The 27,010-nt window shown below is 43.1% G+C and overlaps 1 protein-coding gene across 3 annotated transcripts in view; it reads left to right on the top strand.

The window, feature by feature from the left end:
* The window catches only part of ZCCHC24 (zinc finger CCHC-type containing 24), a 108,454-nt gene that overhangs the window by 18,029 nt on the left and 63,415 nt on the right, over positions 1-27,010 (top strand). For all 3 annotated transcript variants that reach the window (XR_014564056.1, XR_014564057.1, XM_083738541.1), the window contains exon 2: positions 9,004-9,204. Coding sequence is in view for 1 of the 3 variants with exons in the window: in XM_083738541.1 (XP_083594667.1) it covers positions 9,004-9,204 (201 nt within the window). In the remaining 2 variants the exon portion in view is untranslated. The remainder of the gene's footprint in view (positions 1-9,003; positions 9,205-27,010) is intronic.

Below are 27,010 nucleotides of genomic sequence, written 5' to 3'. Positions count from 1 at the left end.
TTTGTTCCATTAATCCCCAGTCTAGAAGTTATGAAGTATGAGGACATGTTTCTTTCTAAAGGCCAATTAATTTCCATTTTATTGAGCAATAAGCCTGTTCCTCTTGACATATATTATGGTGGAAAATAAACCCGGCTTCCAAGAATTTGTAAGCCTCACTTGAAAACTAAACCTCATTTATTTATTTGTTCTGTTCATTTTAAAATAAGTTGCAGTGACGGTTCTAGCAATCAGCGTCATTCAGATGATACCGCTGCTGTTTACCACCGTTACAACAAATTCATCTGGGAAAGCATCATTTGAAAAATTAACATTCTGGATCACAATCTTGAAAAGAAAACTGATTTTTTTTTTGGCCCTTTTCTGTTTCCCTGCGTATGGATATATTTACTTCAGAGATACTCTATCAGGGCGCCTACACCATATGCTTGGTAGATTCAGCATTCCTTCTACTTCCGACAGTGACCTCAAGATTGATCTCTTTTAAATTCTGGCAGTTATGTCCGTGGCTCTGCCAAGTTCGCTGGACTGCATTGGAACAATATATGTATACACACACAAACAAAATGGTTTCAGATCTGCAGCTTAAAATGGAATTGCAATAAAAGTTTCTTAGCCAAACATTTAATCCCCAAGGAACTCTGCAGGAGGCAAAACCTAATTCTTAAGTGTGCCGCTCTTTAAAAAGAAGTATTTCTCCACATTGCTATTTCCCTCCCATCTGGAGCATTTAAAGGCCCAGCAGAACGAAAGCTGGCCCCTGCTTCTCCCTCCCTGCTGCTGCTGCTTCAAGCCATAGGTCAGATTGACATGACGTTTCCTGCAGGAAGCAGAGACTTGAAGCAGAATCCGACAACTATTGATGGGCTGGAGTTACAAAGTCCTTGCTCATTTCCCGCTTCCCTATACTGTATACCTTTCCTCCACCCTTCCCTCATTGGCGATCCCGGCTAACACCCATAAAATTATGTGCCTATTTTTAAACTCAAAAACAAAAGCAAGTGTTGGGTTGGTTGGTCGGCCAACCAAATTTTAACTTGTGCACCTCCCTTTTGTGGGGGGAGAAAGGTCAGGGAGGTTAGTAGACTGAAACTGCAGGGACATTTCGGCTGGAGGCTATTCACTGACAAGAAATGGGAAGGCGGTGTGTGCGCATGCGTGAAATGTTATTTGCAGAGTGAATGGCCACCCTTGTCCCTAATATAGTGCTCATGTGTGTAGGGCTTCTCTTTAGTATAAGTAGCCGGTTGTTTAGCATTCAGCGGATGAAAAGGCTCCCTGCAGAGCTTTGGACAAGAATTAGAAAGTTCCTCTAAGACTGCGTCTCATTAACTGAACTCTCAACTTCCCTGGGATTTTTATTTTATTTTAAGCTATAGGCACCTCGTATAAGGGACTCTCAAGGTTTGTCACTGTGTCACCTTTGACAGCCTAAAATTCAATTCAAGCCGCCTAAAAGCCCAGATTCTGAGTGTTCCAGTCTCAGTATTTTGCACAAGGGATTCGGTCTCATGCCAGAACTTTAGGTTTGCACAATTGAAGTGGAATAAAGCACACTGTCACCCTAGCTCAACAAATTCCTTCCTTGGGGGTTTTAAAGCAGAAGTTGGATGGCCATCTGTCATGGATACTTCAGTTGAGATTCCTGCACTGTAGAGGGTTGGACTAGATGACCCTTGAGGTCCCTTTTAACTCTGTGATTCTATGATTCTGTGTAATGATGCCTCTGCCATTTTTTGCAACAGTTGCCACAACCTACCACGATACTTTTCCACATCAGCTTGCTACCCTAGTGAAACACAGCGGATGGGGCTATAACCCCAGTGCAGCAGTTGCTTCATCCTGTCTTAAACGCTAATGTGCTGATACAGCTCTGGGCAATTAGATGACCTCTTACCCAATTCCTTGTAGATTTTATACTACTATATTTGCAGCGCTGGTTGAAACTGGAATCCTCACCTCCTCCCTTCCCAAAGGAGCATTTTTTTGGCCGCAGAAGTTAACATGCCCTATTTTCATTATTCTGGTTTATAGTCCTGGTGATGTCACAATTTCCACCGAAACCCCTTGGTTTCAGAGGGGCTTATAACTTTGGCCATAAAAAATGTTCACTGTGCTGAAAATTGGCACTGAAAGATGAAGCTATCTGACCATTTTTATAAACATGTAGATGCAGTGTATCAAGTTCTATTTATCCCTACCCCTCCACCCTTTAGAACTGCCCCCTCCCAAAAATAAATGCCATTTTTCTGGCTCACAAACAGGTCCCACTGTATGTATCTTTGGAATAAAAGTAATACACGTACATGCTTTTGTGTGCCAAGATAAAGTACTTTGAGGCAATTTGTCACATCAGCAAGAACATGTTTACTGTGTTCCTTAAATATATATATATCAAGAAACAAACACGGCAACAGTAAACAAGGGATCTTAAGGAATGGTTCTTATTTTGTAGTGGGGGGGGGGGGACAAAGAACATGGAGACATCCCAAACCATTAGAACTCTCCTGCTAGTTCAGCTCTGTCTGTGTTTGTGCTGCTGTGTTCCAGGTATGCCACAATGTGCCCAGCCAATTATAGGGTCCTTCTATATGTGGGATCTACTCTTATGTCTTAGTATGGCAGTGGGCATCTACAACTCAAGCCTATGCTGCTCTACTCAAAAGTAAGCCCCATTGAGTCCAATGGAGCTTGCTCTCAGATAGGGATGGAAGGAGCTGCCAATTTTGGTTTTCTCAGTTTCTCATTCTTCCAGTTTTAAATCCATTTCTCCACATTTCTGCATCAATTTCATTAAATAAAAAAATCCACCAGCATTTTAGTGCAAATTTCTACCAATTTTTGTTTGCAGTTTTGACGAGTGTTCTCATTTTTGCAAGCAACTTCCCCCAACACAATGCATTTTGTATGCTATTTTCACTGTTATATTAATATCAAAGCACACGTTCCCCTAAAATAGATGATTTTGTAAACATCATTTGCTTGGAGAACTCCACTGCAAAATTCAACGAACTGTTGAATTTTCAAAAGATGGCTGTGTTTCAGTTCTCCTATCATTCTGAAAAGTGAAAATTTGATAGATTTGCCTTTGAATGAGAAAACAGTGGGGAAATGTTGGTGGGGAAAGGGTTAACAGCATCTGCATGCCATGGCCACAATCCAGATCTGAATCAACTCCCCACCCCCACCCCAGCTTTCTTTTTGGTAAACAAAAGAGACGTGGCAACTCACGTCACACACATGAATAAAAAAATGTGCTACTTCCAGTCATGTGCTGTTTGATGCTGAGCTTCCTCTGTTGAAATATAGCACTGTAATGCAAAGGTTTCTGTTCTGCGTGTGTGTGCATACAGCAACATGCAAGACCAAGAGTGTGTAAATGAAAGCAGTTTCCAGATGTGGGGGAAGGTTTTTTGGAAGACTGCAGCATTAGTTTGACATTCGTAGCACTTCCCCTTAGCAACTTGTTGCCAGGATTATTTCCCCTCGGTAATGGGCCTTCAGGAATTTTCATCCCAATGGAATCCTCATGAATCATATGAAACAACTGGATGACTCAGGCTACTTCAGTCAGCAAGGGTGCAATCCTGATGTTCTATCCTTGTGAGTGCGTCCCTTCAGTTCCACTAGAACTTATAAGTAAAAAAGAATCTGAATGCCTATCCAGATCTGCTTATAGGCTGGTTGAAAGTGTAGTCAGACTGGTTAGGGTTTTTTTTTAAAAAAAAATACATATATATGTTTTGTTTATTTTATCTTTTGATCAGGAAGGCCTAACCTGGGCCAGAGGAAGAAGCTGAGTCCATGGTTATATTTTCCAGTGCACAGGTCAGAATCCAAAATCCAGGAGAGCGGTTTGTCGGGAAGGGGGAAGGAAGTAGGCGAAGCCAGGCGAGCAGCAGGAAGGGCTAGGAGTTAGGTTCATTTGGAGGGCGATGGGGAAATTGCCAAGGATGCAGACTGTGATAGGGAGAGAGTAGGACTGAAGGGGAACAGTAACAGAAGAGCAGGCAGGCTTGCTTCAGATGCCTCCACAGCAACTGGGGAGCTTCCTCCCAATGCAAATACGAACTTCTGAGAAAGTGTGAGGAGAAAAGGGCTCAATTTTCCTTTCCTGTCTGCTGTGATCTAGATCATTATCACCACACACAGAGAAATAGTTGGTTCTATTTGCATTTCTTTCTTTAATGCTCACACGTTAGATGCAAAGGTGTGCCATGAGTAGCTTGGTCCTCCTTTACAGTCAGCAGGTTCAAGTGAGAACATCTGCCAGTGGTGCAGTGGGTCAGTGCATCTTGTTGTTAACCAGAAGGTTGGTGGTTCAAAACCACCCAGGGACAGCTGTGATCAGGATTCCTGTATTGCAGGGGATTGGACTAGATGACTCTGTGGACCCTTCCAACTCTATGATTCTATGAAGTGGGAAAAGGTTTTTTCTCAAGCCAACTGGAGGCTGTTCCAAGGCTGCAGTAGTTGGAAAGAGTTTAGTGAGAACTAAGTCATCAGAAGAAAATAATGTGGACTCCAGTTGTGGACTTGAATTGTCATGTGGTAGTGGGGAGTGGCATCCAGTGAGCCTGGAGCAAGTTGTGCAGCATGGACACCTCACCTTTCACAAGTTGTGGTTCATGTCTCAGTTGTGGGTGTGGAACAGAAGTGGCAGTCACCTAATTCCTCCAACAACATGGGCCAACTGGATGACACCAGGTGAAGGAATAAAGAATGTGTGTCAGCAAGCAAACATTTCATTTTAATATTTTATATGCGATGTAAAACTACCTAGAGCCAGACCAATTCCGAGCCATTACCAATTCAGATACCAGCATCGGAGCATCCCTCATGTTCCACATGTATCTCCACACAGTGGTGGAGCTTCATGCTCCGGCACTGGGGGGCGGAGAGCAGGCGGGGGCGGGCCTAGCGTGTGTCCTGGGGGTGTGGTGTGCAGCCTGCAGGGGCGTGGCACCCAGCGCAGGTGGAAGACAGCCATGATGGCACCCCACTGGGATTGCACTGCTGGGGGCGGTGCGCTCCCCCCCACACTCCTTTTCATTCTCCAGTGCTTCTACATTACTTGTCCCTATTGTCTCAGCACAAAGCCTCAACCAGTTCTCTAGGATTTGTACAACTTAAAGGTTCTTTTCAAAAACTTGTTTAATTTCAGCTATAATGGTACCTTGGCTTACAGACACTTCAGGTTACAGAATCTGCTAACCTGGAAGAAGTACCTCGGGTTAAGAACTTTACCTCAGGATGAGAACAGAAATCGTGCAGCGGTGGCGCAGCGGCAATGGGAGGCCCCATTAGCTAAAGTGGTACCTCAGGTTAAGAACAGTTTCAGGTTAAGAACGGACCTCTGGAACGAATTAAGCTCTTAACCCGAGGTACCACTGTACTTCTGTTTTTAACAGTGTTTCTGTTTCTGGCCTGTACAATAAGTTTCACCCTGAGAGACCTTGCTGTTTATATGAATGTGTGTGTGTGTGTGTGTGTGTGTGAGAGAGAGAGAGAGAGAGAGAGCGCACTTTGTTATAACCTTGTGGTAGGCATTCGCAAATTCTGTCAGTTTTTATATTGTATACATTTGTAAATAATAATAATAATAATAATAATAATAATAATAATAATGGTAATGATAATAATAATAATGCAGCAAACTTTGCAAATAAAAAAAGGAAAAATGTTTCTAAACATTCTCCAAAAATGAAGGAGATGGTTACTTTGTGATATTTGAGAATGGACTGCACCTCTAACATGAACTGATTTGGCACAAAGGCTCTTGGTCAACCTCTTGCCTAGACCCTCCTGTTGTCTGCCTAGCAATGGAGGCCGCTGCATTTGAAAGCTATGGATTTACTATTTTGAATTAAATTTCGGTTTTAAAAAACAACTACTATCCTCTTTGGTGGGTGCAGGAGACAGAGCCTATCAGAACCTCCTGTCAGGGGTAGAGCTTGGATGCATCATGGATTGCAAGTGGAAGAGATGTAGTAGAATGTTGTGGGCCTTTGCAAAATATGATGGGTCATAGATGAAAGCTTGGAGGATAAAGAATTGACTGGCTTCTCAGACTCCAGTGTGGGTTACCTGATACAACGCGGTTTTGTTGGAAAGAGCAGTAAAATACCATCTTGTTGGCAATCCTAACCCTTTGAAAGCAGGCCTAGTTAGTCCTTAATACATGAAAGGCTTTGTTAAACAAATTGTGCAACTGATGTGCAAGAAAAATCCAGCTCTGTTCTGAACACTAAAGATACCAGGTTTTCTGTGGGCAAGGAGGGATGGCCTCGACTATAGAGGGATAGGCATTTGACTGGGTGATGGCATAGGGGAGAGAGAGAGAAAATAAAGGCAGGAAAAGGAAGAGAAGGAAATATCCTTCCCACTCCTTGCTCCAGTTTTGTGTAACGTAAATTATGGACGGTCCCTGTGAAAAGTTGAAGGAACTCTTTCTTAGTCATCCGAGAATGATTTTTCCAAAAAAATTCTCTGCCAAAGGCATTCCACCTTATCCTCTGGGGAATGTTCTCCATAGCATTTTACCTCACAAAATTGTAAATAAGGGTGGTCCACCCATTTATTAACATTTAAGGACATCTGAAGGAATACAGACTCTCTCCCACTATTAAGAATATTAATTCCATCCTAGTGATTATGTGCTTCCTGCTGGTTTGAGGCTTCGGAATAGCAAGCCCCTTGTGTTTGCTGGGTATGACCTTCGCTCTAGAGACAGCGGCCATCCCAAGGAGGTAAGAGACACCAAGGGGCCATTCGCCAGGGAACAGTTAAAACAGCTGCAGGTTTCCCACAGAAAAATCTAAGACAGATGTAGGTCTGAGTTCTCCTTGTTACCATTTGACTATAAAATCCAGAACACTGTGTTTAAGGCCTCTTTAACCAGTCACAAATGAACAATTACTTTTGATTTTTTTTATTGTTCTTCCTTTTTCCAGATTTTAAATTTTCCCTCTTGGTTAGGCTTGGATTCCAAATATTTTCTCTTACATTTGTGTGTGTGAGTGGACTCTTTGAAATTTTCCTTCAAAGTTATACCACACAATGATTGTGGGAAGCTATAGCATCCAAAGACAAACCCTTAGTGTCTTTGAGCGTATGTTGAACGAAATAGGGTTAGTTTTTGTTTCTTGAACTGAGGGGGTGATTTGCTCAGTTTGATTATCTTAGGTCTCACAAACAAAGGCCATAAGATGCTTTCATTTGTCAAGGAAACAACTGTTTCAACCTCTCCAAATTTAGGAGATGATGACATAGCAGTTGGGTTTCCCAGATTGATGGCAATGTCACAGATGGTTAGCCCCACTACTGACACTGGCCTTTTTAGCAATATGCCCATCCCTACATAGAATGAGGTGGAGCTAACCTTAAAAAGGATTTTTTTAAAAAAAATAAAAAGTGTGGGAGGCATGTCCTGCAATACTTCAGAGGATAAACGTGTGGCAAATGCTATGGGGAAGAAAAAGATTAAAAGCACCACACGAGAGGGCTGTTGCTTTTTATTTGATGCAAGCTCTATGCCTTTAACAGCTCTAAGGCAGGCAAAAAGGCCACAGGCATGGCAATTCCTACTGACATATGAACATGCCAAGAAGAGTTGTACTTATTGCATTCCAAAGGCACAAATCCCACCTGCACTATATATCTAAAGCAGTAGCATGCAACTTCAAACAATCATTCCTTGGGAACTGTAGTTTCTTAAGAGTGCTGAGTGTTATTAGTAGACCCCTGTTCCTCCTCAAAGGGACACGGGTGGCACTGTGGGTTAAACCACAGAGCCTAGGACTTGCCGATCAGAAGGTCGGTGGTTTGAATCCCCATGACGGCGTGAGCTCCCGTTGCTCAGTCCCTGCTCCTGCCAACCTAGCAGTTCGAAAGCATGTCAAAGTGCAAGTAGATAAATAGGTACCACTCCAGCGGGAAGGTAAACGGTGTTTCCGTGTGTTGCTCTGGTTCACCAGAAGTGGCTTAGTCCTGCTGGCCACATGACCTGGAAGCTGTACGCCGGCTCCCTCGGCCAATAAAGCGAGATGAGCACCGCAACCCCAGAGTCGGTCACGACTGGACCTAATGGTTAGGGGTCCCTTTACCTGTTTATTCCTCCTCAAAGAGCTACAATTTCCAGTGTGGGTTAACCATCAATTCCTCTTCCCAGGGAACTCTGGGAATTTTTAACTCTGTAAGGTGAATAGGGAGGGAGGGGCCGTCTCCTTACAACTCTCATAACCCATAACAAACTACAGTTCCCAGCATTTTTTTTACAGAAGCCATGACTGTTTAAAGTGCTGATGGGAGCACAGTGTCTAGGGTGGGAAACCTTCTATATAAAGCAATCTTTCAGTGGAACGTAGAACAGTCTGACAACAGGTTCTAGTTGGTATTTGAATTTGTGATCAATGATTCTTTGCTTCCCCACAGTTACCATCTTAGGAAACAAACATTGCATGTGGAATATATACACCATGGGGTCTTGAGCAGTTGTGTGATGCCGATCTGTTTTTTTAAAAATAGACCCATTAGTAATTTTGTTTACCATTGAGAGGCTGTTTGGCACCATTTATTGATTGCAGACAACTTTATAGTCCAGCAAAAGGTGGGGAAAGAGTGCTTATTCAAATAATCCATGTGGTGCTGAGATCAGGGAGAAAGGGATCTGTAAAATATGCTCTGGTAACTTTCTCTTCGTCAGGGCTGCAACCGTGTGCATTGTCTGGCTGCTTAAATCCCAGCTAGACCTCTAAGTATGAGCCTTGGTTTCCTGTCATTAACTTTTGCAGCAAGTCAGAGAAATGATTTTTGTGAAGGGAAGCATAGACTGATACTGCTTTCCACCCCTTTTCGGTTGTTGTTGTTGTTTTTTAAATAGCATTGTTGTTCAGTCCAGTCATATGGTCACCAGCAAAGACAGTGCAATTTCAGATGTGGATCTTGCTTCTATTCCCACTGAAAATCACCCTGTTTCATTTCTTTTTTTTCCTCCTTCGGCAGGCGCTGAGCAGCAGCCTCTATAAGAGTGCCTCTCCTTATGGCTCCCTTAATAACATAGTAGACGGCTTGAGCTCCCTCACTGAACATTTCTCCGACATATCCCTCTCCTCAGAAGCCAGAAAGCCCAGCAAGAGACCACCACCCAACTACCTGTGCCATCTTTGCTTCAACAAGGGACACTACATCAAGGACTGCCCACAGGTAAGGACAACAAAAGTCTCACCACAATGTTTGGCTGTGCCACCCGCTAAGAAAGAAGTGGATTGTTGCCTTCCTTGAGAACATAAGCTAATGTGATATCTCACAATAATCTTCTCGGGGATTATTTGCTAGCTTTAGCAGTCTCTGGACTGATGATGCCGGAAAAGAAAACATACTGGTATCTTACTTATCCCACTCCCCCGCCAAAAGGAGTTTCTCTCTCTTACCCCAGCTGAGAGATCTTTGAAAACATTTAACGTTGCCTCTTTGTGCTTTATCTGTTTTGAAGAATACATCAGATATATTTCTGCCCTCTTTGCTAAATGCATTTCCATGAACGTTCAGCGGCAGTTATTGAATGGGACACTTCATTTAGAACAACTAAGTAATGTACATTTCAAGCAAAATTTAAAATAAAACGACATATAGGAAGCAGAAAAAGCATCAACAACACATTTGGATCTTGGGAATTAGTCCCTGGTCTGAAATATCAGCTGCAAGGTTTGAGGAAGCCCTAGGCCACCCCTCCACCACCACCACACAACTTTTTCTCTCCATTTTACCAGGTGGAGGAAGGGAATAGATGGGTCTCCTTTTTTCCCCTCCCTTCAAAAAACCAACAGAGAGGGGAAAAATGACCTGAACATTAATATGTATGTGAGCCAGGACACAGATGCAGTAAGAAACAATTTGGACCATGGTTTACAATCCTGACTTACCTTTCAGATTTGTCAACCACTAGGGTTCCCTGGTTTGGATGAAATGGGAAATTCTGGTTTAATGCAAGCTAGGAGATTGTGGTGGAGCCAGTGCATGACGGGGGGTCGGAGTGGGCAAGGGAGAAGAGTGGGGCGATAGCACGTGCCCACATCTTCATAAAGCATTGTTTCTGAAGCCTTGGGTGATTGTAAAAATGCAGTAACTGTCTTCCAGCCCCAGGCCTCCGTTTGCACTGTGGATGAAGAACCTTAAATGCTCTCTGGAAATGCTAAGTTTTAAAAATTCAACTCTATAGGGAATCTTGTGTTGTTGTTTTTCGCTCCAATAAGATTAGCTCTTCTCATTTCCCTGAGCAAAGATGGATCCATACTGAAGGTAGCAGCAGGGTTGTTGACAGAGAGGGAAAACCTCCAGCAAAAGAGCAAACATCCTTGCCAAAGCATTTGTCTCCAGCTTCTGCCAAAGTCTGCTTCCAGGCTCTCCCTCTGTCTCATGGCTTTCTAACCCTTCTCCATACACCTTAAGACTTTTTTTTTTCATAAAGAGAGAACATATGCAAGGCTTGTCATTCAAATCCTACAAGCCAAGCATGGCCCTCAGTCTGGGCCAAATTGTTTAAGGGAGCCATTCTAGCATCAACACCTCTATCCTAAATATAAAAGTCACAAGAGAATTCCATTGCTTTCAGTTAATTTGCGGCCATGTAAATGTTATATTGGAAGGAAGGAGGAAAAAGTCACTTCACCGGGTTTACCAGTAAGATAACATGATTTAGGGAAGCCTTATTCAATCTGGTGCCCTCAAGATGTTTTGAACTATTAGCTCCCATCATCTGTGGCCATTGATGGCCCCAAACCATTGGTAGCCCAAAACCATCTAGAGGGCACCAAGTGGGGAAGGCTGAATTCAGGCATATCTATACCTGGTTTAATAATCAGGCTGTCTTTTCAGAAACTCCTAGAATCCATCATTCTGCAAGGGGGCCTCTAAAAGAGAAATGTCAGCACTTTTCCAAGCTACAAATCTGAAGCCACTTTTGGGGATGTCATGGCAGTTAAAGTGGTATAACACTATCAGAAGTTTACAATACCGCAATGAATTGAACAGTTCTTCCTAAGTAGCTTTGGAGACATCCACATGTCCACTCTCAAGCCATGGATTCTGTTGTGGTAGTATTCATTTTTCTAATAGTGAAACTGCAGTCATCCTGGGCCCATGTCACATCAAAAAGGTTTACTAGTTTACATTTTGTCTCCCTGGGGATCTGCAAGAAGTTTTTATACTCCCACCAAACTATAATCTCCAGAATTGATTGGGGAACTCCATGATATTAAACGTGATATAAAACTGGCATATGTGGTATAGCTATACCTACTTGGCATGCATCCAACAAAGTTATTGTATAAGTGAAATTATTTCTTGCTTGCACAACAAAACTTTCCCTCCTTCTTTCTCCTCTGCACCCCTCCCCAAATCTGCTCTGTGGGTACCCATAAACCTCTGGTGCAGATGAGGGAGGTGTGAGGGGCTCAAGGGGTGTAGTGGTAGGAGAAGCCCTGCAAATCCTCCATATTCTCCAGAGGGTTAGGGGAACTCTCAGAGTAGATGTGGGGGTGCAAGGGCACATGGAGTGCACAGTTGGGGAAGCTCCATTGTACAAGCAGAAGTCACCTGTTCATTTCTAGTCACCCTTAGTCACTAAATAAACCCCCAGTTGGTTCTGCAATATGGCATGTCAGTTGTCATATTGACCAGCAGTTGACACCACTAATGAACAACACAGCTCCTCCTGCCTCTGCCCCAAATCCAAATCCCCAAATCCAACAAAGATCTTCAGAGGGCATGCCCTTCTCCTCATAATACCTGGCGATGCACCTCTAAAAATATGGAGCAGGGCTAATTCCAGTCCAGGAGTAGATGTTTGAGTGAAACTGGCTCATTGGGTCTAAACATTTCATGGGCGGGCTACCAGGGAGGCAAAGATTTTCTTTCTGGTGCTGAAATAAACTTTAAAACTCTCATCTGCTCCACTCTGAGCTCCCATTCCTGATTCAGCATGCATGAGAGTGCTAATGGGAACCAGATGTCAGACCCCCACCCCCCACCCTCAAAAACTCAATATGCACTCCCACCCATTTGGTGCATCAGATTTCTTGGCGATTTAGAAAGGAGGAGGGAAAGGAGACCAGGGGAGATTCCTAGAACAGCTGAAACTGAAACTGCAAGACTGTTTCTAAGGGAGGTGGAGGAGGTAAACAGTGATAGCAAATCGAGGCTTCTCCAGCCACATAATTCCCCAAGGGAGAGAGGTAATGGACTGTGTGCGGTTGCTCTTTGTGTTCCAGTCCTCAGAGTGATTTCCTTTTTGTTGTTGTTAAGATTACCAGGGATAGAGTTGTGGGTACTGTAAGCTGCAAAAGCTCTAAACCTGGATGGTGATTTGGAGTAAAAAATATAGCAAAATTAGGGCCAAGCAAAAGCACCTCCCTGTTTCCCACAAGTATATTCAGCACTGAAGAAAAGTGGATATGTGCACAGTATTATTTTCAAGAGAAATTTACATCCTAAGGATATACAGTGGTACCTCGGGTTACAGACTCCGCTAACCCAGAAATAGTACCTCAGGTTAAGAACGCTGCTTCAGGATGAGAACAGAAATCGTGCGGCAGCAGCACGAGGCCCCATTAGCTAAAGTGGTACCTCAGGTTAAGAACAGTTTCAGGTTAAGAATGGAACTCCAGAACGAATTAAGTTCTTAACCCGAGATACCACTGTCATGAGTTGGGATCTCAAAATCGAAGATAGGAAATGTTTGGTCTGCTTCTAAGCAAAAACTTGAGGTAAATCTACTATCTGGCCTGTTTGTTTTGTGTCCATCCAAGAAGACCTCCTCAATTCTGTTGAGTTCCAGAATCTGCTCCATTATAATTTATTTGAATTTAAGTGTGATTTCTGTGTAGCCCTAACAACTGTAGGCAGATCAGTGTGCATTGAGTCTATGGTGGTCACTTGTGCATTGCCATAAAAGAGGAACTACATCATCAAAAAGGAAGGTAAAAAAAGAGATTAGTGATTTACATAAAATTGCCTATGATAATTATGTATTCAAAATACAACACATCTCATAGTAGGAAAGCCTGTGACCAAGAGTATCTCTCTCATAACAGCAGATCAGCTACTCATAACAGCTGATCAGCTACTTCAAGGCCCACCCCCCTCTTCTTATGGTTCATTTATATTTAAACCAGACTTGGACTGGGCAGCCCTTCAGACACAGGACTCCTTCGAAGAGACTCTCCTCTGATAGCCCTTCCAATTGAGGACTGTTCTGTAATGTAGGTCACACTATTTGAGCCACACTTCTTTGTCTGTTGCTGCGTATCCCTTTCATTTGAGGAGATTGGGTTAAACCTGCCACAGAGCTGGGACAGCACTGCAACTTCTAGGGAAATTAGCAAAGAACATCTGGGCAGGTTTTGAATGCTTATAACTTATTTTTTCTTAGATCTTTGTGTCGTCAGGCTCCCCTCGCGCGCGCGCACACACACACACACATATATGATCTTCTCATTACATACCCTTATATTTTCCCCATGTCCATCCCTATTGCAGTTGATGTTTAGGATGAGCTAAGTTTAGCACCCACTGTGAATAAAAGTCTGAAGTGTTTGAGAAGAGAGGTGGGGGCGAATGAGAGATGGTGTTGGTGAGAGAATGCAGCTGCCTGTTTGACATCTCCCATCTGGTGTAAGTGATATGAGAGCTAAAGCCAGCCAGCCAATGAGGAACTATGCCTTTGCATTCCCCAAATGTTACCTCAACATGCGGTGTATCCAACTCCCATTTAGATGAGTGGGGGGGGAGATGGCAGTGACTTTCCTTGTCATAGCCATTGACATCTCGTTTATTTCTACCTGCTGGCATTGTAAAGATCTTTGGCTAGGAAGAAAACTAACAATTCGCTGCAAAAATACACCACCCAATCTTCTCCATTTGCCTATCTTCAATCTCAGTTCTGTTTATTTACATCTTTTGAAAATAAACGCATATAAACAGTTTTCTCTCTAAAAGGGCAAAAACACCCCATGTGGTTAACCATCAAATTCCAAAATCCCCCTCTCTTCTCCCTTTTTCTTTCTTTTGTTGTCAGGATTTTCCACATCAGTGAGGCAATGCCTTTCATGGCAACTTACCTAGTGTCCAGAATTCCTTGTTTATAAATTTCCTTTGAAGGAAAAGTGGCATGTACCCAAAGGACAATTTCCCTGTGGTATAGCAATGAATGAGGGTGCAAATCTTCATTCATTAAATCTAAAGAAAAATTTATCCCGGAGTATAATTTCAGATTGCCATTTGGGAAACTGTGATTGAATGCTCCCTCAGTTAAAAATAACAACTCTGTCAATAGAAAACTTGTGTGTTAGAGAGAAGCGTTCTAAGTTACTTTCACCCAAATGTGCTAATTTTCTATGTGTAAGCTTTTATATTGGGCAGCATTCGGTCATAAGATCACCCACTTGCAGTCTGAAGTAGTTTTATCATATGATCTGTTTTTGTGTGTTGATAGCTTTAATCCCATCCCCAGGATATTCTCTTATCAGCAGACTTTGCTCTCACAATCCTGTTAATGACGTAAGTTATTTTTCTTTCTTAGCAGTTTCCTTCTCAATCTGCCTACCACTACTCTTAATGTCCCATTCAGACCCTTCTTCCGCAGTTCTGGGAGCTACTCCTGGGTCTGCATATAGCATACAGTATAGATGGCTGAAGCACAAATCTCACTCGCTGACAGACTTGCAAAAACTGGAACTCCCATTCAAAATAAGAGTCAAAACCTGTGGGCCATGCTTTTCATTCCAGCCAAACAAATTCCACAGCTGGAAAAGCAAATTTGCCTTTATTTTCTAATTGTCAGGAACAAATTTGCCAGAGACAAAAAAACCATGATGCCTTGTTGAGTGCCATGCTGGGATGCAGGCTCCAAAACTGAGGTCAGGATGACAAAAGCCGAGAACAAAGAGATGGGGAAGAGGCAAAAAGGCCCAAGTGGGATTCAGGGAGGGCAAGGGCAGAGCAAAGTGAAAGCAGAAACAGCAGGCGGTGCAAATAAGGCTGAAGGCACAGCAGTTGACCAGCCTGCCAGCAGCCCCTTCTTGCTTCCTTTTAGAGGGGCTGTGGGAGCCACAGGAGGCAGGGAACATGTATTCCAAGACAGGGCAGGGCTGAGGCACAACTGGGGACAATTGTGTGCAATTCTCCACCCTGATCCAGCAGCTGATACAGAAGTGCCAATCAGGAGAGAAAGCTGAAGGCTGAATTCAGTACTTCTTTTCTCTTCCCTCTCCCATCATGCAACGACGGATGTACATGATTGCAGGTTATTTCAGAGGTAGAAATACAATGTGCAGTGTTGGGTTTGGGGCACCCTCCTTCCCACCTCTATCTATCTGTCTTACCTATATCTGTCTATCATCTATCTATCATCTATCTATCTATCTATCTATCTATCTATCTATCTATCTATCTATCATCTATCTATCTATCTATCTATCTATCTATCTATCTTATCATCTGTCATCTATCATCTATCTCATATGTCTCTCTCATCCAGGAGTCGCTCACATGATGCCCTCCAGAAGCTGTGGGAGTCCACTTCCATCAGCCCCATCCAGAATGGCCAATGGTCAAGGGTGATGGGTGCTTCACTCCCAACAACACCTCAAAAGCACCACTTTAGCTGCCCCAATCTAATTTACTGTTTAAACATAAATTTGAATTTTTAAAGGAGGCTATAAGTATGAATCTTCCCAACTGCTCACCTTGAAGTTCCTGAAAAGAAAAAAGGCAAGTCCTGCCATTCTTATTACTTTTAATACTTGGACTGGCAGGTCCATTGGTTGTTTATTAGATTTTATATCCCAAGTGTTACATAAGATTTATTCATAAGATTTATTCATAACAGGCATGGGCTTTTCATGATCCCTCCACTCCACCCCTAGAGCAAACATGTGTACTTCGGGTGGGTGGGGGGGGGTGTTAATTGGTATGTGAGGATTTTTTGTGTTCTAGTTTCTATTATGCATTTTGGGTTTTTATCTTATATTTTTAATGTTGTGAACCTCCCTGAGATTTATGGACGAAGGGCGGTACACAAATTTAATAAACAAATAATAATAAATATATATGGTAACAGTATGGAAGCACCCAGGGTCTAGATTCATTGTTACTTATAGTTGTACTTGATTGCTGTTTCAGGAAGGCCTTCATACACCTCACCTCCCTTGACAATTCTTTTCTCTTTTGGTGGCGGAGGAGCATATAACCCAATGTATTTCGGGGATTTTTATTTTACAAAACTAGCAGCACCTTTTTGGTCAAATGTTTAATTCATCTCTCTCCATAAAAGCTGCTCAATCAGGAATCTTAATTAAACTGTTCTAGTGCCTTGGTCTTCATCTTGGTACATGCTCACCTTTCTTTTAGATGGGGGAGAGCAGTTAAGATGCCGTTTGTTTCTGCATCGAATAGACAGCACTGGTAAGGAACGGGGGCTGTTTCCAGTTGTGTGTTGCAAGGGAATGTGGATGTGCACTGCTCTAAGCATTGCAAGACACATAGAAAGCCATCCCTACTCACCCACTGCAGTGATTGGAAATCTTTCTGTGCACCTTCCATCCAGATGTGCATCACAGTAAGGATGTGTGTCCAAACATATGTCCAAAATTGATCTGTGGACACAGTTCCTGGTCCAGCAAACAAGTTGTGCATGTGGATCTTTCCTTTCCCCTGTGGATCTCCCTGGAGAATAGAATCATGGTGTTGGAAGGGACCGCAAGGTTCATCTAGTCCAACCCCTGCAGTGCAGGAATCTTTTGCCCAACGTGGGGTTCGAGCCCATGACCCTGAGATTAAGAGTCTCACGATGGGCTAAGCCAGTAACCTGACAAGTTCTGCTGCCTGTTTGCTCCAGTAAAAGTGCTGCTGGGAAAGGCTTTACTGTAGCTCAGTGTAGGAACACATCCAAAAGGACCCGGCTTCACTTGGTGGCATCTTCAGGTAGGGTTGTCTGAAACACTGGAAAGCTGCTGACAATCTGTGCAGACAAAAAATCAGCTGGATGAACCAATAGTCTAATTTAGTATACAGCAGCTTCCTTTGTTCCTAGATGTTTCACATGAGATAACTTTCAGGGTTTGGAGCTGCACACTCAGAGGCAGGGTTGATTGGCAGCGGTTTCAACTGAGAGGTCCAAACGCTCTGTTTTTTTGGATCCCTTTGTAATTAGTTTAAATCGTAGCTGGGGTGATTGTGCCCTTCAATTTTGCTAAGTAAATAATCCAAGTATTATGTAACTTCTCCTTTGTGATGATTGTTCAGATGAGACCCTTAAAACCATGTTTTCCCTCCTCCATAGAACACAAAATCTTAGATGCTTTTGTAAGGTCAGAGACCTGCCCTTGCTTCAGAACAACTCCTTAAACTAATCTCTTCTGGGCCAAGCCAAGGCTTCCTCCACCCTCACATGGTCTGATCATAACATGCATTCAATACCACATGAAGCAATCCAGAAACCCACACTCTGCAGAAAATCAACAGTTCTTAAATCAGTTATGCAAGTGTGTATATTTTGATCTGGATTCACAACTTGCTTGATATATCTTATGTGGCATTTGGAGGGGGGGAAACGTACTGTATTCTAATGTTGGTCCCAGAAGGAAGGTTAGACTTCAGCAGAGATTGAGGTGCAGTAGGCTGTGGGTTGGAGCATATGGTGAAGGACAGGAAGTCGTTATGTAATCATTTGTTTGCTGGTCTGGCTGATTAATATCCTCTAGTTCCCTCCTCTAGCCAGAGTTTAGTGGTGGTGCAAAGCTCTTCCTTGCATGACATTCCTCAAGCTATGGATCTTCAGGTTCAAGAGTGTGACAGGCTTGAGTCATAGCACTATTTAGCAGAAACCACACACATGCTTTGCACAATAATAAGAACTAGAAATGCACTTAGGGCTCAATAACAAAGTCACACGTTCAGAGTCTGCACTAGAGACCACATTTCTTGTGCCACAGTGTGATGCAGCTCCCTGTGAGAGTTCTTTTTTCTTCTTCCTTAAAACTCTTTCTTTACCAATTCCATAAATGAAATTTCATGCAGAAATTTGCAAGCACTAAATAAGCAATCCCAGCTCAATGAAAAACCACCTAAGGAATATCTATGCTGTATACTTGATTTGTTTTATACCAGTTAAACCAGCATGGCTCTTCCCAAGAAATCTATGTATGTGTCATGTGATAGAATACACATTCAAACATAAATTCAAATGCAATTTTATCACAGATGAAGAAGTTCATGCGAAATTGATGCAGAGCAGGAACTGTCTATCCCTGATGGCAACCTGGATAGGCTGGATAGATTTTATCAGCATCTGGAACACAGACAATCCTTCCTCTAGTATCAAACTATTTTGAGATACAGGAAGCAGGACAGACCACCTCCCCTCAATCCCTTACAGCTTTGGTAACTCCTAGACAAATACACCATAACATCTTTAGTATGTTGTTCAGTCTAGCCCTGACATTTTATGTTGAATGGCACAGTTCCTTCTGCTTTAATTCTTTGCTACACTGGACATTAAAACTTGAAGAGGAAATAATACTAGTTTAGTTGTTTAAGAGAGGAAAATATGGCTCCCTAACAATACAGCTTGCAATTTTATAAATCTTACTTGCTTATATGGCTGTGAAGAGTAAGCTCTGTCATATCTAAAGTAAACAGAAGCCATCATGGTCACATCACACCAGCAATTCAAGCCTTAGCTGCACAATTCTGTAGTCCTGGTCTCTTTATATGTCTGGTGAAAGCCTACGTGGTTATAATGTGAATTCAGAAAATAGGTGACACCCTAGGAAAGACTAGGGATGGGGAGTTGGTTTACTGAGTGGGGATGGATGCCAAAAAGAGGTTGGTGTAAAAGATGCACCAACACCCACGCAGTGAGTCCACTTTTCTTAAAAAAGGAAATCAAAAGAGAGGGGTTTCCTGCCAGATGTGGCAAATTACATAAAGGGGATGTTGCTTTCAGTATAGTTTGCTGATCCAGCAGTCCCACTACTTCCGTTTGCTCAAGTTCAACAGCTGAGATTGAGCCTCTTATCTGTAGCAGGGAGCTTCAGATAAACTATAAGCAGTTGTTGCCTCATTGCACGCAGAGAATTTGTGTGGAAGATTGGTGGAGTATTATTTAATAACTTCAAGAATGTGGAAGGTTTCTAGTTTGCATGGGGCATTTCCTTAGGTGCAATAAAAGTAGCTCATGCGCAATGTTCTTTCAGTGATTCTCAACTAGGGTTGCTCAGCTTGAGAAACCAGGCCTGGGGTTCAGCATCTATCAGGGCTTCCAGGGACCACTGGGCTTCAGGAACCCACATGCCTATCCGTTGCTACAGTGTCGTTATGATTCCACCCCAGTTCCTTTTGCTCTTCATCTTTCTCCTGACACTGCCACAATGGGGTGTGTGGTCTCATTAGCAAGACTGTGCACAGGTCATCTTTGCAGGGCAGTTAGAAATATAACCATATATGGTGCAGGATTGGTGGAGAAGGATTGTGGTGAAGGATTCCCACATATTCTCCCAGAGGAGCACAAGATGCTTCATAAAGCCATACCCTTTCCTTAATAAATGCATGGTACCTGTGGAACTTAAAGCTGGTATCCAAAGGAGCGCTAAGTCACTTGTTCAGTTAGGGCAAGGATATCTGCTTGTCCAACAGAACTTTCCTTTCCTTCCTTCCTTGTGCCGCCTAAATCTGTTGTAGGCTTTCCCCCAAACCTCTGAAGCAGATTTGGAGAGGATTCAGGGCATGCCTTGGGCGAGGTGGGGAAGGACAGGAGGGGGGGAAGCTCCATTGCACAAACAAATCCTTGCACTGACACAACCCCCTCAGGCTTATTAGGTTTCACCATGAAGTTGATCCCACACCTCCAAAGTTTTTATTCAAAGCTGTAAGGGCTAGAAGCCAACTTTAAGCAAAATGTTGATACTACAACATTCTGCATTTCACAAAATTAAGGCATACACACAGGCATGCACATAAGACGCCCATGAAAAGCAGCCCCACATAAATTTTCCACTGCGAACTGTTTACCGAGTTGCTCTGGTCCTAAGCGTTACTGATTGTCCTTGACTCTGGAGAGAGCAGGACAGGACAGGAAGCAGGTCACAGGGAAGGAGGGATAGAAGACTGGAAGTTTGGATTGAGAAAGAGGAGGCTAAAAGGAGAGGGGAAGGGGAACTAGAAAAAAGAGGAGGGGCAGAGGGATGAAGGGGTATACATGGCTAAGAGTGCAGAGGTAAGGAAAGCTGAAGTTAACGATATGATATAACCAACCAAACCTTTGACCACAGACTTCTAGTTTTATCTGGAATTTAGTGCAGCAACAACATCAAGGCAAAGAAGGCTGTGTGCTTGTGTGGTCTCCAACGCATTACTAAGAATATGCTGGAGACAATGAGGAGGGATTGCCCCTTTTGATGAGCCACATACATGATAGTTAAGATGCTATTACAGTGAATGATGAAGAGGTCCGTGAACTGCTGCATATTCAAAGGGAGCATAAACTCCAAACTTTCTCTTTTGAACCTCATCTGACCTCCTGGGGCCTGCCAAGCTGGACTGGAAAGCAATGGAGAGCTGGCTCTTTAACAAGTTATTGCTGTGTCTGGCTAAGCCAGCCATTCCACACACACACACACCCCCAAAAAAAAGAGAAAGGGAAAAGGAGAGCAAGCCTTTCCCATGGTATTTTGGACCCCCCCCCCTTGCTCTCTGGCTCTGCCTACAACCTGGAGAAACCGAATCGTGTGGAAAATAGCAGCGTCTACCAAATTCTTTGATCTTCAGTTGTCGGCTGTAGGGATTATGTTACTATTTTGCCCGTTCCCAGCCCTTATTTACATGCTTAGGTTTTAGCAAATCATTTGTCCTCATTTAGGTATGTGGAAACCTCATTGGAACCATAAGGAGAGTTCTAAATCTTAAAGAGAGTCAGCTGTGTGGGTGGAAATGAATATCCCTGGCCAAGCATCCCCAACTCAACCCAGCCAGCTACTGCAGAGGCAGAAGAAAGAGCAGTTAAATAGTCCATCAGTCAAGGCTTGCTCATTTTAGGAATTACCCCTAGAAGTGGAAAAGTAGTTGCATCTATCTATCCATCCACCCATTTGTCTGTATTGCCTAACATTTTCCTACCAAAAACAGGTACTCAATTTACACTAATAAAATTAATGAAGAAATTAGATAATTTTTTAAAAAACTGATATCCATACATACTGAGAGTGACAGCTCAATCCTATATGTAAAGTATCTACCTGGAAGGAAATCCCATTGATTCCAATAAGGTTTTGCCCCAGGTGAGTGGGTGTAGCCTGACAGCCTGAGGTTCACTCATAATAGGCTGAAGTGTGTTTGATCAGAACCTATGCATACTACTTCAGGTAAACAGATATTATACCCGGCGAAGGAGGTTTCTACCAAACTAAACTATTCTGCTGGTGTGGTTTCATTTACCTGGGTTTCACTATCTTGGAAATACGGATTTTGAAATCCTAAAAAATGCATGTAGACATTGTAGGCATGGTAAGGGTATGAAGCTCTAAACAGGCAAGAGAACTGAAGGTGATGTGACTGATCTATGCTCTCCTGTGCATAATGTCTCAGTGCAATCTCTGCTCAAACAGTGTTTGCAGGCTTTTGTCATGCCTCGGAAACCTGAAAAAAGGTGTTTGAGCAGCTATGACAGCAACATGATGATATATGTAATGGCTGCCAACCAGCCAGCATTTTCCTGGGCCAACAAGTGAGGCAGCATTCTGTGAGGTAACCTGCATTAGGATTCAATAGGCTGGAGAATTAAGATTCCTACAGTATCAATCCATCAGCTGCCAGGCTTTGCTCAGGGAGTCCTGTACTTTTGAAAACAAGAGTTGGGAACTATAGAGAAGACCACAGGTAACAATGCCTAAGCCACACCAGCTTCAGCTCTGTTAACAATGTTAAGGTGAGCATCATATCTAATTTGCCAATGGCTATTTGAAGCGTTGTTGTGACTGGCAATTCATGCTAGCATGTCCGTGTGTTTATCAGGTTTTTATTACAGGTAGGTAGCCATGTTGGTCTGCTGTAGTCGAAACAAAATTTAAAAAATCCTTCCAGTAGCACCTTAGAGACCAACTAAGTTTGTTATTGGTATGAGCTTTCGTGTGCATGCACACTTCTTCAGATAAGAAGGTATCTGAAGAAGTGTGCATACACACGAAAGCTCATACCAATAACAAACTTAGTTGGTCTCTAAGGTGCTACTGGAAGGGTTTTCTTATCTGGTTTTTGTTTGCAGTTTGTCTCCCAATGATTTTTCGATCTGGGCTGAAAATGGTGGTAGACACTTTGTTCTGTTCTTTTGTCTTGTTTCGCACTAATTTTTGGCCTCTCATTTGGAGTAGCCCAGAGAGCTGTCTTCACCTAAGCTGATCTAAGTAGGCCCAGTTAGATACCTGCTTTCACATGTCTGACTAGATTGATGTAGGGCCACAAAAGTGCTTGAGTTGCTGGACTTTGTGTTTCCTTCATGGGATGCACTCTGCAGGCAGGTGACAGCCAGACATCTCATGCCACTGTTCATTTGGCCTGGAATTTATTTATTTTACTTTGCTCCATGCAGCTGCTTCTCAGCTGGTAAAAATAGGCTGCTGCTAAATCTGCCTTGGCACCTCTCACTTTACTAAATAGAGGTAAAATGGGGACCTTGTGCTTGCAGATTAAAAGCATGCATGCACAAGAGCTTTGTAAACACACAAACCGACCAGGGAGAAGGCGGAGCTGAGTTTAAAAGAACTCATACAACCAATTGGAGTGCAAAGGCAGCTAGATGTTTCCCAACGGTTCTGATCATGGAAGTCACTTGGACAGTTAAATCATTTTAGATTCAATAGAAATATTAATATTTTACAGCCAAAAATATTTACTTTTAGAATGTGTTAAGAACAACCGACCATCACAGGAGCCCACCCCTGTTATTTCAGCACAAGTCACTGTTGGCTGGCATAAACCCTGACTGGGAGGCAGGTCCAAATCTGTGCCTTTCACTTAGACTTCCTCTGTGCAAGGTCTTCACTTCTTTGTACAGCACAGTGATTGTATAAAAAGTCTTGGGAAACCCACACTAAAATTCTTCCCTTTGGTGGCCTTCGTCTGTTAGCTGCTTCTGTTACCGAAGGCAAAATTTCCTCCTCCCATACACACTGGGAACCCAGAGTCTCTGTGGCTTAGTCACTGAGCTGAGCATCCCCACTGCCTGATTGGAAAGAGGAGTGGTCATTAGCAGGGAGAAATGAAGTGGAGGGTTGCATCTCTCTATTAGTGATTACTTAGAAAATTTCAACAGCCAGATTCCAGTTGGAGACAAGCAGCAAGTTTATTTGTTGTTGGCGCATTTTGAACCTGGCTGTTGATCACTTGCAACCACATGAAGATGCCCAAGCACCAGGATGGTGCCCAATGTCTCCACTACCTGGAGGTGCAATAGTAGTAGTAGTAATAATAATAATAATAATAATAATAATAATAATAATAATATTTATACCCCACCCATCCGGCTGGGTTTCCCCAGCCACTCTGGGCAGCTTCCAACAAAATATTAAAATACAGTAGTCTATTAAACATTAAAAAGGGACGCGGGTGGCGCTGTGGGTAAAAGCCTCAGCACCTAGGGCTTGCCGATTGAAAGGTCGGCGGCTCGAATCCCCGCGGCGGGGTGCGCTCCCGTCACTCGGTCCCAGCGCCTGCCAACCTAGCAGTTCGAAAGCACCCCTGGGTGCAAGTAGATAAATAGGGACCGCTTACTAGCGGGAAGGTAAACGGCGTTCCGTGTGCTGTGTTGGCTCGTCACGCTGGCCACGTGAACCGGAAGTGTCTGCGGACAGCGCTGGCTCCCGGCCTATAGAGTGAGATGAGCGCACAACCCTAGAGTCTGTCAAGACTGGCCCGTCCGGGCAGGGTTACCTTTACCTTTACCTTTATTAAACATTAAAAGCTTCCCTAAACAGGGCTGCCTTCAGATGTCTTCTAAAAGTCTAAAAGTCTGGTAGTTTTTCTCTTTGACATCTGGTGGGAGGGCGTTCCACAGGCGTACCAAGAAGGTAGTGTATACTGGACCGATGCCTGGAGATCCTGAGATCTTCCTGTTTTCACACACTAACAACACATCATGTAGAATTCTATCCATTATATTTTATGTATCGGAATGAATCTTTGGAACCAAAAATCGTATTGGAAAATACAACTTTTGAGATGGTGACTATAACCCTGGTTTCAGGGGCCATTTGACACCTAGCTTATGTATCTGAGTTTCTAAGACAGTTACAGGGAAAAGGCTATTGTCTGCAAATGTCCTTGATAGGAGTTCCATTCCCCCCCCCATAATCTTGCTTTGTTTCTAAATTTCAGTAGATTACTCAGTGCTTAACTCAAATGGTGACACCACCCAAGAGGGAGGTTGAGTTGTTTCTTATATATATCAAAACATTAATAGAGAAGTGTAAAATAAAACACAAGTGTACCCTTTTGTAATAAACGTGCCCTGGTTCCATTACCAATTCCAATGTCTGTTTTCTTATAAATTCAATCAAGGAGCGCAGAATAAAGCACAAATATTTTGATAATAAACAGAGAAACTCCTCTTAGTAACAGTTGGCCAGAAATTGCTTTCTTGTATTTGTTTTGGATGTGGCAATCCTTACTGAAAACTCTGTGCAGTCCGACAGCAATCTTATTTGGTGATTCAGAATGAGTGGTCCTATCTCCTGCCAAAATAATTAAATCGAACATTTTCAAGAGATGCATTAACTTGCTCTCCTGCTTTCTCCTTGGCATCATTTTCACTGAGTTTGGAAAAAGTTATCAAAACTGAGTATTTGGTCCAGAATTGGCTGTGAAACCTAATACGAGATCAAATAGTGCGGACAAGTTTCAGAACTGATCATTGTTTCTCAAGTGCTAAGCTAAGGTCATGAGAACATCAGCAAGTAAGTAAAACAAAGATCCATGCAGTTCAGCGTTCCATCTCCAACAGTAGCTAGCCAGATACTCCTGGGAAGCTCATTAAATAATTAAATAGCCAGGTTCTGGGAAACCTGGGATAATAGAAATCCTTGAGAAATCTCACTCTTCCCTCCATTATCAACTTATTATTTCCTTCTGCTTCCTATTTTTAACCTGCTACCAATCCGTAAGAAGATCTATCCACTTATCACTACAATAGCTAAGTTCCTTCAGCAGCCTTTGGTGAGGATTTTGTCCAAATCCAAATACACATTGTTGATTGGTTCACCCCTACATGTTTTTTTTTTTTTACAAAAGACCATTGAGAAAAGGCTTCACTTTTCAGAAGCCATGCTGATTCCTGCTCAACAAGGCCTTCTCTTTTGTATTTTTAACCATGCTAGCCTTAATTTTGCTTCCCATCAATTTAACTAGAAGACACATTCTGATAATGGATCTGTAACTTCTCAGTCTCCTCTTGGTCCTTTGTTATTATTATTTAAGGGGTTACACTTCAACCATTGAAATGTCTGTTGATTTTAAGGTGTCTGATTATATTGATGTTACATATTTTAGCTCAACAGTTTCACATTTGGATTCATTAAAAGCTCTTGGGTGAATGCCATCTGGCCTCAGTCACTTTTAAATTTATTTATTTATTACTGCTGGCCCCCAGGTTGCCCCACAAGGGCTGAAACAAAGAAAAGATAACACATTTTGTTGTTGAGGTTTTGACCCAACGACCCTGGCTGTACCACTTCCATGATGTTGTGCCTTTTAAAACAAGTCTGTACATGTCAGCAGCTGATGCTGTGCTGGACCTTGGTAGCAAAGGAATTCATAACCATCAGATGCAAAATGCCACCGATTGTCTTGTATCATGCCCACCTAGTCATGCCCAGTTTGAAGTGTAGGGCAGAGATTCCCAAATGCCTGCTGCTTCACCTACTTTCCTTTAATGGTTCCACAGGTTTCTTGCCAGATGGAACATAAACCTCTGAATGTGCCTGCAAGCTACCCAGATATAAGGGTTTGTTGGTTGGTTGGTTGGTTTTGGATTAGTTAACTGGTTCTGAGGTCCCCAGCAGATATGGTGATAAATCTGAATATTGACTATTCTTCTTCTTCTTCTTTGGCCATCACTCGTAGCTGAGTAAGATTGTCTTCCATAAACACGGTTTTAAAAATGAGTCTGTAAGCGACTGTGGAGGCCAATTCTGGATCCACATGTCCTTCCACAGTAGGGGCATTGGTTTCTGGGTGGGAGTTGACCACGGTGTGGATTTGCCAAGCGTGCCTTCCTCTTAGCCCATTTCTCCCTTGCGTCCTGAGTTCTAGTGTCTTCAAAGCCCATTACACCTTTGGTTGTTCTCCAACTGGAGTGCTCACAGGCCAGTGTTTCCCAGTTGTCAGTGTTTCTACTACATTTTTTAAAGATTTGCCTTGAGATAGTCTTTAAACCTCTTTTGTTGACCACCAGTATTATGCTTTTACTTTTTAAGTTCAGAATATAGTTGTTTTGGAAGACGATAATCAGGCATCCGCACAACATGATCAGTCCAACGAAGTGGATGTTCAAGAATCATTGCTTCAACACTGGCGATCTTTGCTTCTTCCAGTACATATTAGTTCGCCTGTCTTCCCGAGTGATGTGTAAAATTTTTCAGAGACCCTGTAATGGAATCTTTCGAGGAGCTGGAGATGGTGTTTATAAGTGGTCCATGTTTCACAAGCATATAGTAAGGTTGGTAGCTCCCGCCGGGCTCCCAAGGCTTGCAGCCTGCAGCCCGAAACCCGGGGAGCGCAGCGGAGTGCACCTCTGGCTTTGGGCAGCTCTCCGCAAGCCTTGGGAGCCCACGGAAGTTCCCGCTGGGCTCCCAAGGCTTGCGGGATAGCAGCCTGTTCTGGGGGCTGGGGTTGGGGGAAGCTCGGGCTTCCCCCGCCCCAGCCCCGCACCTGGGGAAAAAATAATCCCCCCCTTTATTCCCCCCCA

This window comes from Podarcis gaigeae (assembly GCF_964106915.1).
Source record: "Podarcis gaigeae genome assembly, chromosome: 5".
NCBI classification, from domain to species: domain Eukaryota; kingdom Metazoa; phylum Chordata; class Lepidosauria; order Squamata; family Lacertidae; genus Podarcis; species Podarcis gaigeae.
The sequence above is the reverse complement of the archived record's forward strand: the minus strand, read 5'-3'. Positions and strand labels throughout refer to the sequence as shown.